The following is a 13208-nucleotide window of genomic DNA, read 5'->3' as shown; positions in this document are numbered from 1 at the left end:
CCATAAACAATTACAGTCTTGGAAACCCTGGCAGTGAGTTTGGTTTTTTGTTTGGTTTAGGTACAAAGACTAAGAGTTAGAAAACCAAAACGGAAGAATATGTCCAGCATATCTTAAACTGAAAGAACTCAAGAAAAAATTCAAGCCTCAAGTTGCATGATTGAAATAGCCTATGGGAAGATATTGAATAATGTAAAAAGTATCAAAAGAAGATGGAAAGAATACAAAGTCAGTGCAGCAAAAAAGTAGTTGACATCCCACCATTTTAGGAGGCAGCAGATGAGCCTGAGTGAATGGTGCTGAAGGAGGTTGTTTAAGCAAAAAACAAGGCCACAGGAATGCTGGAATACAGATGGAAGTGTTCCGATACGCTGACGCAGCACCCGTTAGCACTCACTTGTCTAGACTAAGAAAGTTGGAAGACAGCTACGTGGCCAACTGACTGCAAGAGAACCAGCCATATTTGTGCCCATTCCAAGGAAAAGTCACCCAACAGAATGCTCAACCTATAGAACAATATTGATACATCATACAAGTAAAATGCTGAAGATCATCCAACAATGGCACAGTACATGGACAGGAACTGTCAGGGGCTGAAGCGGGATTTGGAAGAGGATGTGGAATAAGGGATATGGTTGCTGATGTCAGATGGACCTTGGCTGAAAGCAGAGAGTACCAGAAAGGTGTTTTCTTTTGTTTTACTGACTGTGCACGGGTATGTGACTGTGTGGTCGTAACTACGGATAACCTTGAGAAGAATGGGAATTCCAGAATATTTCATTGTGCTCATGCCCAACCTGTACATGGGTCAAAAGGCCGTATGCAAACAGAACAAGGAAATACTGCCTGGCTGAAAATCAGGAAACATGTGTCAGGGTTGTATCCTCTCACCATAATCAATCTGTATGCTGAACAAATAATCAGAGAAAATGGATTGTTTGAAGAATGTGGCATCAGGATCAGAGGAAGGTTTATTTACAACCTTCAGTACACAGATGACATAACCTTGCTTACTCAGAGTGGGACTTGAAGCATTTGTTGATGAAGATCAAAGATTGCAGCCTTCAGAAGAGATACAACTCGATGTAAAAAAGACCAAAATCCTCACATCTAGACCAATAAGTAACTTCATGTATGGCAGTTACACAATCTCTTGTCAACTTGTGAAGGCATGTCAATCAAGTCGCAGCGTGATGACCTCATTTGGAGGTGCAATGGAGATAAATAGTTCCCTGGAGACGGAACAGATACAGTCACTGCTACACTCTTCCTGATGAGACATTCCTGATGACAAGCCTGATGGAGCTACGCTAGTGCAGCCAGTGATGCAGCCAGAGCCGTGGAGCTGGAGGAGCCACTGAGATGCTTTCACCACCACTGAATCCACAAGACTTTCCAACCACTGGCCTATAATCTTCCTGCATTCAGCTTCACGCATGTGTTGCATGTGTCTGAAGAGTAATTTCTAGATTGGTATCAGATATAGGAATTGATATTGGACTAATAGACTTGATCTGGACTGGGCTGGGATGTTTTGTTCATATATAATTACTCTTCATATAAATCTCTTTCTTATACACATATGAGTGTCTATGAATTTGTTTCTCTACCCAGACTAACAAATCATGATAAATGGAGAAAATGTTAAAGTTGTCAAGGATTTCATCTTACTTGGATCCATAACCAATGTTCCTGGAAGTAGAAGTCAAGAGATCAAAAGACATGTTACATTAGGTAAATCTGCTGTACAAGACCTCCTTAGAGTATTGAAAAGTAAGGAAGTTACTTTGAGGACTAAAGTGCACCTGACTCAATCCATGATATTTTCAGTCACCTCATATGCATGTGAAAGATGGAAACTGAATCGGAAAACTGAAGAAGAATTGATGTATCTAAGCTGTGCTAAAAGGACAAATAGTCTTTCTTCGGAGAGGTATGGGCAAGACTGGCAAGACTTAGAGGAAAGGATGGTAAGACTTTGACTTACATACTTTGGACATACGCCAGTCCCTGGAGAAGGGCATCATGCTTGGTAGAGTAGAGGGCCAGGAAAAGACAGAAAGGATTTCAATGAAATGGATTGACAATGGGCTCAAGCATGGGAACAATTGTGAGGATGGGGCAGAACAGGGCAGTGTTTCATTCTGCTGTTACGAGGGGTGCTTTGGGTCGGAACTGACTCGAAGGCACCTAACAATAACAACAATAACAGCAACAACAGGAGCAGCAGTAGGAAGGAAAAATAACATGGTCCACTTTAGGAGGGATACTTACCATGGTACATAATACGTAGGGAAATTATTGATTAAAAAAGTACTAGGAAAATTACTACACTAAGGCATACATTGCAACCTTCCTTCATTGCTTTGTCACTTCTTTTGACTTTCTTTAAATCAATATCTCACTCTCTCTCTCTCTTTCTCTCTCTCTCTCTCTCGCTCGCACAAGCACACACACCCGGTTCACTTCTGAGGGATTATTCTGTCCAACCATTATGAATAATAGCGGCACATGGTCGGATGGATCGAGTGCCAGAAGATGATCCCTTGAGGTTGGAAAGCTCTCAAAATACAACCGAGGAAGAGCTGCCTTCTTGCAGGATAGTCGACCATACTGACGTGGATGAAGTCAAGTTTTCCGGACCTTCCTTTGCTGATGGGGCACGACTCAAAATAAGAAAATAAATAGCTACAAACATCTATTACAAATAAAGTGGAATCTAGGAAAATGGGAAGTTCTCAAAAGTGGACTGGAATGAATAAAGATCATTATTAGCTTACGTAGACTGGCATTGGCTATTTTGAATCAGATAACCATGTAATTTGCCAGGTGTGGTAGTGAGGTCATTTCACTTCAGGTTGAAGATGTATGAAAGTGTGGGATGAAATCAAGCCTGTGCAGAGTCACAGCCTGACAGTGCTTCCTTGAGTGTGTGAACTTCTCACAAGCACCTTGGGAACCACCTTCTCGTCCTCCCACTCTGCCTTCCTGCTTGCGAGGACTCTGGAGGCCACCCTGAGAGCTGCTGGAGTCCTTCCATGTTTCCATGACCTTCGATCCCCAGGACTCTGCCCCCACCGGCCTGCAAGCTTACTTTGCTCTGCAGCATTGCATGTGGCTGCATGAGTCTGAAGATGGACTCATGGACGCGTACCAGACTTATGGACTTGAGCTGGTCTGGGCTGGGATGCTTTCTTGAGACATACTTACTTCTTGTTATAGCGCACTTTCTTACACATATCGTACATACTCTAGTAGAAGCCAATCCAAATGTCAGCCGAGGCACCTAATTGTACCACAAAAACTGCATTTAAAATGTGCTGAAAAAACTCGACTTATACACGAGTATATATGGAATCTGAATGTCTCTGGGTTTACTCCTAACACACCAGGAATGACAAATTCAAGCAGAATGGCATTGCATTTGTCACCAAAAAGAATATTTCAGCATTTATCTTGATACAGGAGAGTACGACTAGGTTCTGTCTCAAAGACCATTCTCTATTTTTCATTTAGGTTCTAATACTTGTTGCAACAGCGACACAGATCTCAAAATGTTCATGATTGAAGGGTTTATCAAGGAAATTGACTGGTCGCAATGCAAGTAAGGAAAGCTCAGGATACAGATGTTCATCAGGATGTGTTACAAAGGCATGCCAATCTGCTGTAAGCATCCACCTGCAAGCTTCCAGTTCAAGCACGAGCACCAGGGGTCAGTGAACCCATCCCCCAAATCAAGGACTCAGAGGAGCCTCATTCCAGTAAGCCAGCATCCTGCTCCAAAGCACCCAGCTTCACTTGCTCTGTGAGCTGGAAAATCCCTCTCTCTTTCAGGCTCTGACTCCTGGGTTTCCTGCTGCCTGTCTGATGACAGAGATTTTCTGGATCAAAGGGGCTCACTGTGCAAGACTCTTGGGGGTCTGCAGGACTTACTCTACTCCTGGCTCTTGCTGGAAGTGAGAGCCCCTCCTCCTGCATCTCAGAGAGCTTATTTTATACCCAGCAGGATGGCTCCAATAAAGCCTGGAAACCATGATAGGTGAATCCTTGCAGTGTCTTCTCCCACATTTTTATTCAGGCCCGTGCAGGAAAAGGTCTTTTAGTGGATGTTACAGAGACGGACTATAAGAACCACATTGCCAAATCCCCTGCCCCCCTGCAGTAACAATCAAATTTATGCATCAGTCACAAAAGTTGTTCTTGTTCAGTGCTGTTGAAGCAGTTCTGACTTACAGCGACCCTCCAAACAACAGAACAAAACACCTCCTGGCTCTGTTCCATCTTCAAGATTTGTTACGTTCTTGCAGCCTCTCGGTCAGTCCGTCTTGTCTTGGGCCTTCCTCTTTTTTGCTGCCCTTCTCTAAGGACTGGTCTCTCCTGATAATATGTCCAAAGTACAGTAAGCGAAGCTTTGCCATCCTTTCCTCTACAGAGCATTCTGGCTGTACTTATTCTACAACAAATTTGTTTGTTCTTTTATCAGCCCGTGGTACTTCCAATATGCTTCACCAGCGTGATAATTCAAATACATCGATTCTTCTTCAGTCTTCCTTATTTAATGTCCAACTTTCACATGCATATGAGGCAACTAAAAGTACCATGGCTTGTGTCAGGCACACCTTAGTCCTCGAAGTAACCTCGCTTTTCAACACTTCCAGTAAGTCTTGCACATCAGATTTACCCAATGAAGTCTGTCGTTTGATCTCTTGACTGCTGCAACAGATCAAAAGGGATGCTTTTGGTAAATTAGGTAAATCTGCTACACAAGACCTCCTTAGACTATGGAAAAGCACCAATCAGTATTGGTTCTAATTCAACGTCTATAAAACAAAAATCCTCACAAGTGGACAGACAACAACATGATAAAAGGAGAAAAGATTAACGTGGTTAAGGATTTCCTCTGGCTTGAATCTATACTCGGTGCTCATGGAACCAGCAGCAAGAGACCAAGTGGTGTAGTGCACTGGGAAAACCTGCTGCCCAAGACCTCTTTCAAACGCTGAAGAGCAGGGATTCCACTCTAAGGACCAAGGTATGCTTGACCCAAGCTACGGAACCTCATATGGATGTGACAGTGAGACAATGACTAAGGAAGACCGAAAAAGCATCGATGCATGGATGGTGTTGGCAAAGACTATTGAAAGTACTGTGGACTGCATAAACCCAAACACCTCAGCTTTGGAAGAAGTACAGCCAGAATGCTCCTGAGAAGCAAGGATAGTGCGACTTTGTCTCATGTAGTTTGTTCACATATTGTCAGCAGAAACCAGTCCCTGGAAGACATCCTGCTCACTGAAGTAGGTCAACCAAAGGAAAAGAGGACCCTCAGCAAGGTGAACTGACACAGGAGCTCTCGAGATGGGCTCACACGTAACGCTTGCGAGGACAGCGCAGGCCCTGGCAGCGTTTCCTTCCCTTCTGCTCTGAGTTGCTGTCAGTCGGCCTCAGGGGCACCTGCCACCGCCAACACGAAGTCACACATGAAAGTGAAAGATGTCAAATGAATTCACTATCGAGTTAATTTTGCTTCCTTTCTTGAGAGAAACCCAGTTTAGCCTAAACCCTTGTAAGCCAGCAAGAAACGTTTCCTCATTCGTTAGGTTAGAAAATTGTGGCTACAATCTTTATTTTATCTCATGTCAACTTGCAAGTTGTTCCTTCACTTGATGGAGAATTTTAACAACCCACAGTGGAAGGAAATGATGGTGAACCAGACAGTAAAAAGGCAGCCGAGATTAATGCATGAGGAGGAATCTCACATATGTTTATGAATTTCATTCACCTTTATTACAGATAACAGTCTCCTCCGGAGGAATGTTGGTTCAGAAACTGAATACCAGTGATCTACAGTCCGAACACACGGTATTTAGTGGAAAGATGGTCTATGCACAAAACAAGGTAAATGAGGTGACCTTCATTGCATTAATGTGCCACATGGTCCTTTCCCGAGGAAGGGTGATTCTGGAATAGACTTAATTTGGACCTCAGTAAACAGGGGAGTGCAAACAGTTAACTTGCTCCCTGTGAACGGAAAGGTTTGATGTGTGAGTCTGCCAGAGATGCCTTTGAAGAAAGGCTGCCAATGCACTTCGTAGAACCGTCCAGTGAAAACTTCATGGAACACAGTTCTCCGACACGCCCGGGGTTGGGGAGGGCCCATGAGTTGGGGTCAACTTGCTGGCGCCTGGTTGTGGCTTAGGACACAGAGCACTTGAGAATTTTCCCTGGCTAAGGAGTCCTCTTGTCACTAGGAGTCCAGCAGAGTGCTGCTCAGGCCCAGCATGCCCTGGGAGAGGTCAAAACAAACTCTGCCACCTCCTTTTGGTGTATTTCTTAGATAACACAGAAAGCGATGGTGACCAGTGACCACCCAAACAGGAGCCTAGCGGGGGGGATGGGTGTCCTTCATCTAGACCCCACCAGCCTAGTCTTCCATGTGGAGACTGATGCCACGGAACAGCCTGGCCCATTCTGAAGGGCATGGACATTTGATTCTGAAGAATCAAAAGGGCAAAAATACTCCAGACAACATATGTACCAATGTGGTTGACACAATAGATGGATGTATGGATTGAGATGAGACCTGTAAGAGCCCCCAATAAAATGATTTAAAAGAGAGAGAGAGAGTCCAGATACTCAGTCCATTTTTAACAGAAAGTGGGGACCTAACTGCTCTGAGCCATGTTTCAACATATGTGTTAGGCTGGTTAGACTAGAGAAACCAATCCAGAGACATCCGTATATGTATAAGAAAGAGCTTTCTATCAAAGAGTGGTTGTATGTTAAGAAAACAGCCCAGCCCAGTCCAGAACAAGTTCAATATTAGCCCGTAAGTTCAATACTAGTCCCCAAATCCTTCTGGGGACTCACGCAGCCACATGCAATACTACAAAATGCAGGAAGATCACAGGCCTGCAGGTGCAACATCTTATGGAGCCAATGGCAGTGGAAGCATCTCAGCACAGGTGTGGGCCTCCATGCGGCTCCTCCGGCTCTCCAGGTGTGGCTCTTCAACAGGAAGGTGAGCCAGAGAGAGAGAGAGAGAGGCTCTTGCAGGGCTCAGCAAGTCTCTGTGTGGTTTGTCAACAAGAAGACGAAGGCAGAGAAGGAGAAAGTCCCCAGAATCCTCATCAGAAGGCCACGCCCACAAGAAGGCATCCTCAGGCTGTGACTTGATTGACATGAAGTGACGGAACTACCACAATGTATTTATAGGGATTTTAGAATTTCACATTTGCCATTCTTCCTCTGAGATCCACCTGGTTGGTTCAAAGGCTACTGTTTTGGAAGCTGCCCGGGTGCCTCAGCTTTCCTTGTTTGGGAATTCATTTTCTCCGTCTCCACCTTGCATGCCTGTGGTGTGCCCATTTTTGCTCACTAACGTACAGGCCCGATCCTGATTATTTGCTAAGCTCTCTGTACTACTTTCTCATTTCCTCATGGCCATTCATCAATGGTGCTCAGACCGTGACCTTCACAAACCGTGATCAGACTGACCTAGCGTTGGCAATGGCATAGAACTATGGGTATCTACTCATCATCTCCCATGCATTTGCCAGCCCCGATGATGGGTGCTGGTGGTGCTGTGAGGAGCAGCTGGGGGCGGGGCGAGGGGAGGTGGGCAGTAGCAGCCCTCACTGACTCGTGTCTAACAGAGACGAGTCTGACAAGTGGTTCTGGAAAAATTTGTGTGCTGAGAGGATGACTGGGCCACAGGGGACTAGGGAAGTCCTACGCAGTCCACGGGTTTCCATTCTTTAAAAAAAATTATTATTAATGAGAATAGTGATACCAGGAGGGTAAGGGAAAGGTGGGGGGACAAAGGGGGAACCGATCACAACCGAAAAAGTGGGTGAAGGGAGACATTGGTCAGTGTAAGACATGAAAAAATAATAATTTATAAATTATCAAGGGTTTGTGAGGGAGGAAGGGGGGAGGGGAAAATGAACTGATACTAAAGCCTCAAGTAGAAAGAAAGTGTTTTGGGAATGATAGTGGCAACAAATGTAGAAATGTGCTTGACACAGTGGATGGATTGTGATAAGAAATTTATCATTTTTATATAAATCAGTTTATTGGCAGGTTGTACAGCTCTTATCACGATCCATCCATCCATTCATTGTGTCAAGCACATTTGTACACCTGTTGCCATCATCATTTTAAAAACATTTTCTTTCTATTTGAGCCCTTGGTATCAGCTCATTTTCCTCCCTCCCCGCCCTCCCTCCAGGTCTTCATTCTTCCGGTAGTCTGTTGGTTCTTATTCTCACTCCTGTGAGTCCTGCTCAGATCTTAAGAAGGAAGGCCCAACAATAGGAAGGTGTGACCCAGGGGGCCGCCCACACTGCAGAGCCCAGGACAAAGATGGTCTGGGAGCTGTCTCCGTGAGCCTGCTGGCCAGTCCCCTGCCTCGTTGCCAATCTTCATCTGTTCCTTCTTCACTCCTGTCACAGAGGCAGCAGGTGGTTCTGACTGAGCGATGGGCCAGCATGCACAGGGCCATCCACTTCTCGTCCATGCACCCGGGCTGGGTGGACACCCCAGGTATGCCAAAGCCTCTCCTATCCATGCGGCTTTCTTCATCTAAAAATGCCCGAGCGGTCGTGGCACTGCCTTCCCAAAACCAAAGACTTCCTCCACGTGTGTGTAGGTCGAGGATGAGGGACAACTTCTCCAGAGGGAGAACCCCATGCTCCGAGGCAGCACCTCTGTCTCCAGGGTGCCTGCTCCGACGCCATGGCAGAAGCTCGTGCTGGGGAGGGCAGGGCCTGCGGCTCCATGGACTCTCCTGACTACAACTAGTCATAATGAGCCTGGTGGAGAAGCCACTCACACATCAGATCTGGAAGCATGCGAAAGCAGCATTTTCAGCTCCATCCCTCCTACTCCGGGGCCTGGGCCAGTGTCAGGTACCACTGTAAGTGCTGCTGCTGCTGCTCTCTGCCAAGAGTCAATGCGGACTCACAGGGACCCTGGAGGACAGGGTCGCACTGCCTCTGAGTTTCTAAGACTGTGACTCTTTCTGGGGGTAGAAAGCCCTGGCTTTCTCTAGTGAAGTAGCTGCTGGGTTTTGAACCGCTGACTTTGCAGTTAGCAGCCCAACATGCAACCACTCCACTGCCAGGGCTCCTGCTCTAAGTTCTCGATGTACACAAATGTATACAGTTCTCACAGCCCCTAGGAAATGTGCGATGTGAAGAGACCCATTTACAGATTGAGGTCCAGAAAGGGAAAGGCAGGCACCCTCAAACTATGACCTGCAGGCCACATGCAGCCAGCGAGGACATTTATCCGGCCCGCGGGATGTTTTTGCCCCTTTTTGTTTCTTTACTTCAAAATAAGATATGTGCAGTGTGCATAAGAGTTTGTTCATCGTTTTGTTTGTTTTTTTAACTACAGTTGGCCCTCCAACGGGTCTGAGGGACAGTGAACTGGCCCGTTTAAAAAGTCTGAGGACCCTTGGGGTAAGGCATCCCGCCTTGTCCCAGGCCACAGTGTTTGGTGAAGCAGGTTCGCTTACACCGCTGGTTCAGTATTTCTCAGGGCAAGGTTGGAAGACTTTATTAGAAGCCTTAAAATGTATCGCTATCTTTATCAAACCCTTTTGTCACTGAGCTGATTCCTGGCAACCCCACCCTAGAACTGATCCCTAAGATTTTCTCCGCTGTAATCTTTATGGGAGCTTTTGGGTGGGGAGGACATGGCATCGGGGGGCCTATCTGACCTCCTCCAGCTTTCCTATCACCACGACGCAGACGTCAGACATGCCTCCACCCTCCATTTCTTCTTGACCTGTTCTGGCACCAACAGTTCCTCCCCACAGCACACTGCTTCTATGTTGGATTCAGTCGTTTACTGCAATGGCCACGAACTCACAGACCATATGTGCAACTAAGGCAGTGTATTAGGGAAGTTCATGTCACAAGTCAGGATCACAAAACATTAAGGTGACAGTCATCGGTCCATAGCAACACGTTTCAGCCAGTAGCCAAGTCTCTTTCTGGTCCTCAGCCTCTCAGCCATGGGGGCCAAGAAGCCAGCCTGCGGCTCTGCTTTAGTGTCAGGGCCTCAGCGCCACTCTGGTCTTATCTCATGTCCTCCTTGCCTCAGCCTCTGCTTTCAGCCTGACTCCTTCGCTCTGTCCCATGGTCTCAGTACCTCAGCCTTTGGTGCCTCTGGTGTCGCCTCTGCCACTTCAGGCAGATCTCAAACAAGCCCCACTGGGGCTAATCTTCAGATGGTCCTGGGGTTTCTGTGTGGTCCCGCTTCTGAAGTAGCTCTGAAAAAGCCACTGAACACAGAGGCTTTGGTTTAGAGGTAGTTTTTGTCTTTTAGCAGACCAAAGGGAAGTGGCTTGGTTTACACCTCGAATGAGGGGGGAGACTAAATCCTGCCTTAATACTCTCCATTGGTATAGCTGAGAACTCCTTCCAAACTGAGATGATAGCCCCAGATACAGAGGCCAGAATGTATACTACATCACAACCCGGATTCTGGCTAGAAGGGCCCCACGAATTGCCGCCATCTCAGCCCGCCTCTCTTCTGGGAGGGCACTGTTGTGTGGATTTGAACCACCAATCTTTAGCTTTCCCGTTGAGTACAAACTGCTGGTTATCACCCAGGCACCCTATGTACAAAGGGGTTTCAAAAACTCCCAGAGTAATACAATTTTTCCATGATCTCGTATTGCTAATAGGGTTCTAGTTCCTGAATGTATGGGCTCATTCCACGCAAAGTGTGCTGACTCTGTAATCAGTCAATGGCAGCAAGTGCATTCGCTTAGTCTCATTTGAGTGCCTTACAAAAAAAAAAAAAAAAAAAGCAAAGCAGTGGCTTCCCATGGGATCTGTTGGGCCAGTTAACTTCAGGGCAGAGAAGTCCGCTCAGAAGGTGATGGTGACTGCCCTGTGGGACCCCAAAGGGGCTGTCGATAAATGTTCTCAGAAGACACAGGGCTGTCATGGGGGCTTCGTAGGAAGAAATTTGAAGAACAGTGAAAGTTGTGAGAAAGAGATCAGGAAGGTTGTGCCAAGGAACGTTTTCCCATCATGACAACGCATTACTTTGAGGACAGCAGGATTGTTCTGTGAGAACGTCATTAGACTTACCCTAAACTTAAAGAATATCGGGACAAGTAACACAATTTGAGTCCCTTGAGGATAGAAACACTGTTTTGATGTGGTGTAAGTTGAATTGCTCAGAATAATTCAGGGAAGGCTTAGAGACAGACACACTGTCTTCGGAAGGGTGCAGACCTAGATGGAGGCCGTGGGGAGCAGTAGGCGGGGGTGGGTGGGGACCTGAGGAAGCACCGTGTATTCTGACACACCTGGGAGTTGCCAGGAATCAGAATCGAGCCAATGGCAATTGGGGTGGGTATTTGTAATAAAGGTTTCTGTGATTTTTGTAGCATTTACTTGCTGATGTACTCTCTTGTCTTACGCATTCATCCAAATAAATAATGAAAAGATATGGAAAACAAAGTTGCCCATCAGAGCATTAGTGCTAGATTAATTATGAAACCCTTGCACCACAGAATACTGCTCAGGCCTTGCCACTGACTGCGATCTCTTGCTAAATGAAAAGTATCCGCTTCTAAAACAGGACAGGCCTTTTCATCTTCTTTTTGCTACGCACACACCAGCAGCACCCAGACTCCTACAGAGGAAGGCCTATTTGGACCTAGGCCGACCCTGGCCGTCCGCTGCACATGCCTGTCACAGATAAAAAGGGAGGTGCTCAGCAAGATGTACCAGGAAACCAGACTGACGTGTCTTCTCATTTCCTAACGAGTGTCAGGTTTGCTTTCACCCGGCGATGTGCTTTGCCTCATCAGGTCCCATATACATCAGCCCGACCAGCTCCAGCTTAAGTCGATGTGCATATACAGTGTCTGTGTTTAACAGATGTGTTGAACATCTGGGTTAAGGTAGTTTCACTACACGTGGTCTATGGGTTCTACAAATCATTGTCCATCTCGGAGCCTCGAGGCGCAGTCAAAACACAGTCACTTCTGACTGATGCAATCCAATGTGTGTCAGACCAAACTTGCTTCCTGGTTCTCAGGAGCTGAGTTCAGAAGTAGAGAGTCAGGCTCTTTCTCCCAAGGTGCCACTCAGTAGACCCACAGCTCCAACCTTTGGGTTGGCAATTGAGTCCATTCAAGGTTTGCACCACACAGGGACTCTGAGTGGTAGGGCTGAGGGTTTTAAATGCCTTCTTTTCACTCACCCGTGTTTATCAATTTCCCCACAACAAGCAAGTATTCTGGGAAAATAAATAGAAATGTGAGTTTTTCATTTTAAAAAGCGAGAGCATGCGTGCATTAGCTGGCTCCTATCTCTGAACTTCTGTGATGCGGTTTTCTGTCCTTTGCTTTGGAAGAGAATGGCTGTGTTTCCTCACATGCTCATGTTAGACAGCGTTTCCCCCGAAGTCTGTGGGAAAACGGGGTGTTTCATCTGCAGCACAATCACAAAGCCAGTCCGGCCTACATCTGGGCAGGCCTTGGCCGGGGAAGCAATGGTCACACATGCCAAAGACTGGCCGAAGGGTGAGGCAGGGCTGGCTAGCTGGGTAGGGAGGCTGCCCAGAACAACACCCTGGTTACCCTGGGTGGATAAAGCAGACAGCTTGGCAGAGGAGGTTAAAAAACAGAAACAAACAAACAAAAAAAAACCCCTTTTCCTTTACTATACTCTTCTCTAAAAAGAACATTTGAAAACAGTCCAAGAAACCAACAGCCAGGGTTCTCTCTCAATCTCTAAAGCCTGAGCGCGGAGTCTTCAGTTTAACTCCTCTGGCTCTGGGGTGCCTCCCTCCCCCCTTCCCCCGAATTAAAGCGCTGTTGTCTGGGGCAAGTTGAAAGAGCAGCCTCCTGAGAACTCCGAGGCAGTGTGCCCTCAGCATGGGTTGCCTGAAGCCTGAGGCCCGGGTGCCCGAGCAGCCATTTCCACCCAGTTGTCAAGGGGCACCTGAGGATCTTTGTGACAAACTTCTTTGAAATCTGTCCTTCACAGCTTGGAGAGATATTATTTTGACTTGAAGTGTGTGCAATCCTCTTCCCTTTTGTGATTGGGTATGCGCGAGTGTGCGCGTGGTGTGTGCGTCATTGGAAATGATGCTGAGTGTGATCACTGGGTGTGTGGGTATGTGTGCATGCACGTGTATGTGTGTGTCATTAGAAATGATGCCAAGCATCCTAATTC

General features: G+C 46.6%; 1 protein-coding gene across 2 annotated transcripts in view; it reads left to right on the top strand.

Annotated features, from left to right (window-relative positions):
- Positions 1-13208, top strand: part of DHRS12 (dehydrogenase/reductase 12) — a 67468-nt gene that overhangs the window by 52750 nt on the left and 1510 nt on the right. The window contains exons 7-8 of one of the 2 annotated variants that reach the window (XM_075563490.1): positions 5794-5898; positions 8454-8544. In XM_075563490.1, the coding sequence (XP_075419605.1) occupies positions 5794-5898; positions 8454-8544 (196 nt within the window). The remainder of the gene's footprint in view (positions 1-5793; positions 5899-8453; positions 8545-13208) is intronic. The other variant, XM_075563491.1, reaches the window with a different exon arrangement.

Source organism: Tenrec ecaudatus, chromosome 11 (assembly GCF_050624435.1).
Source record: "Tenrec ecaudatus isolate mTenEca1 chromosome 11, mTenEca1.hap1, whole genome shotgun sequence".
NCBI classification, from domain to species: domain Eukaryota; kingdom Metazoa; phylum Chordata; class Mammalia; order Afrosoricida; family Tenrecidae; genus Tenrec; species Tenrec ecaudatus.
This window is presented reverse-complemented; position numbering and strand designations above follow the sequence as displayed.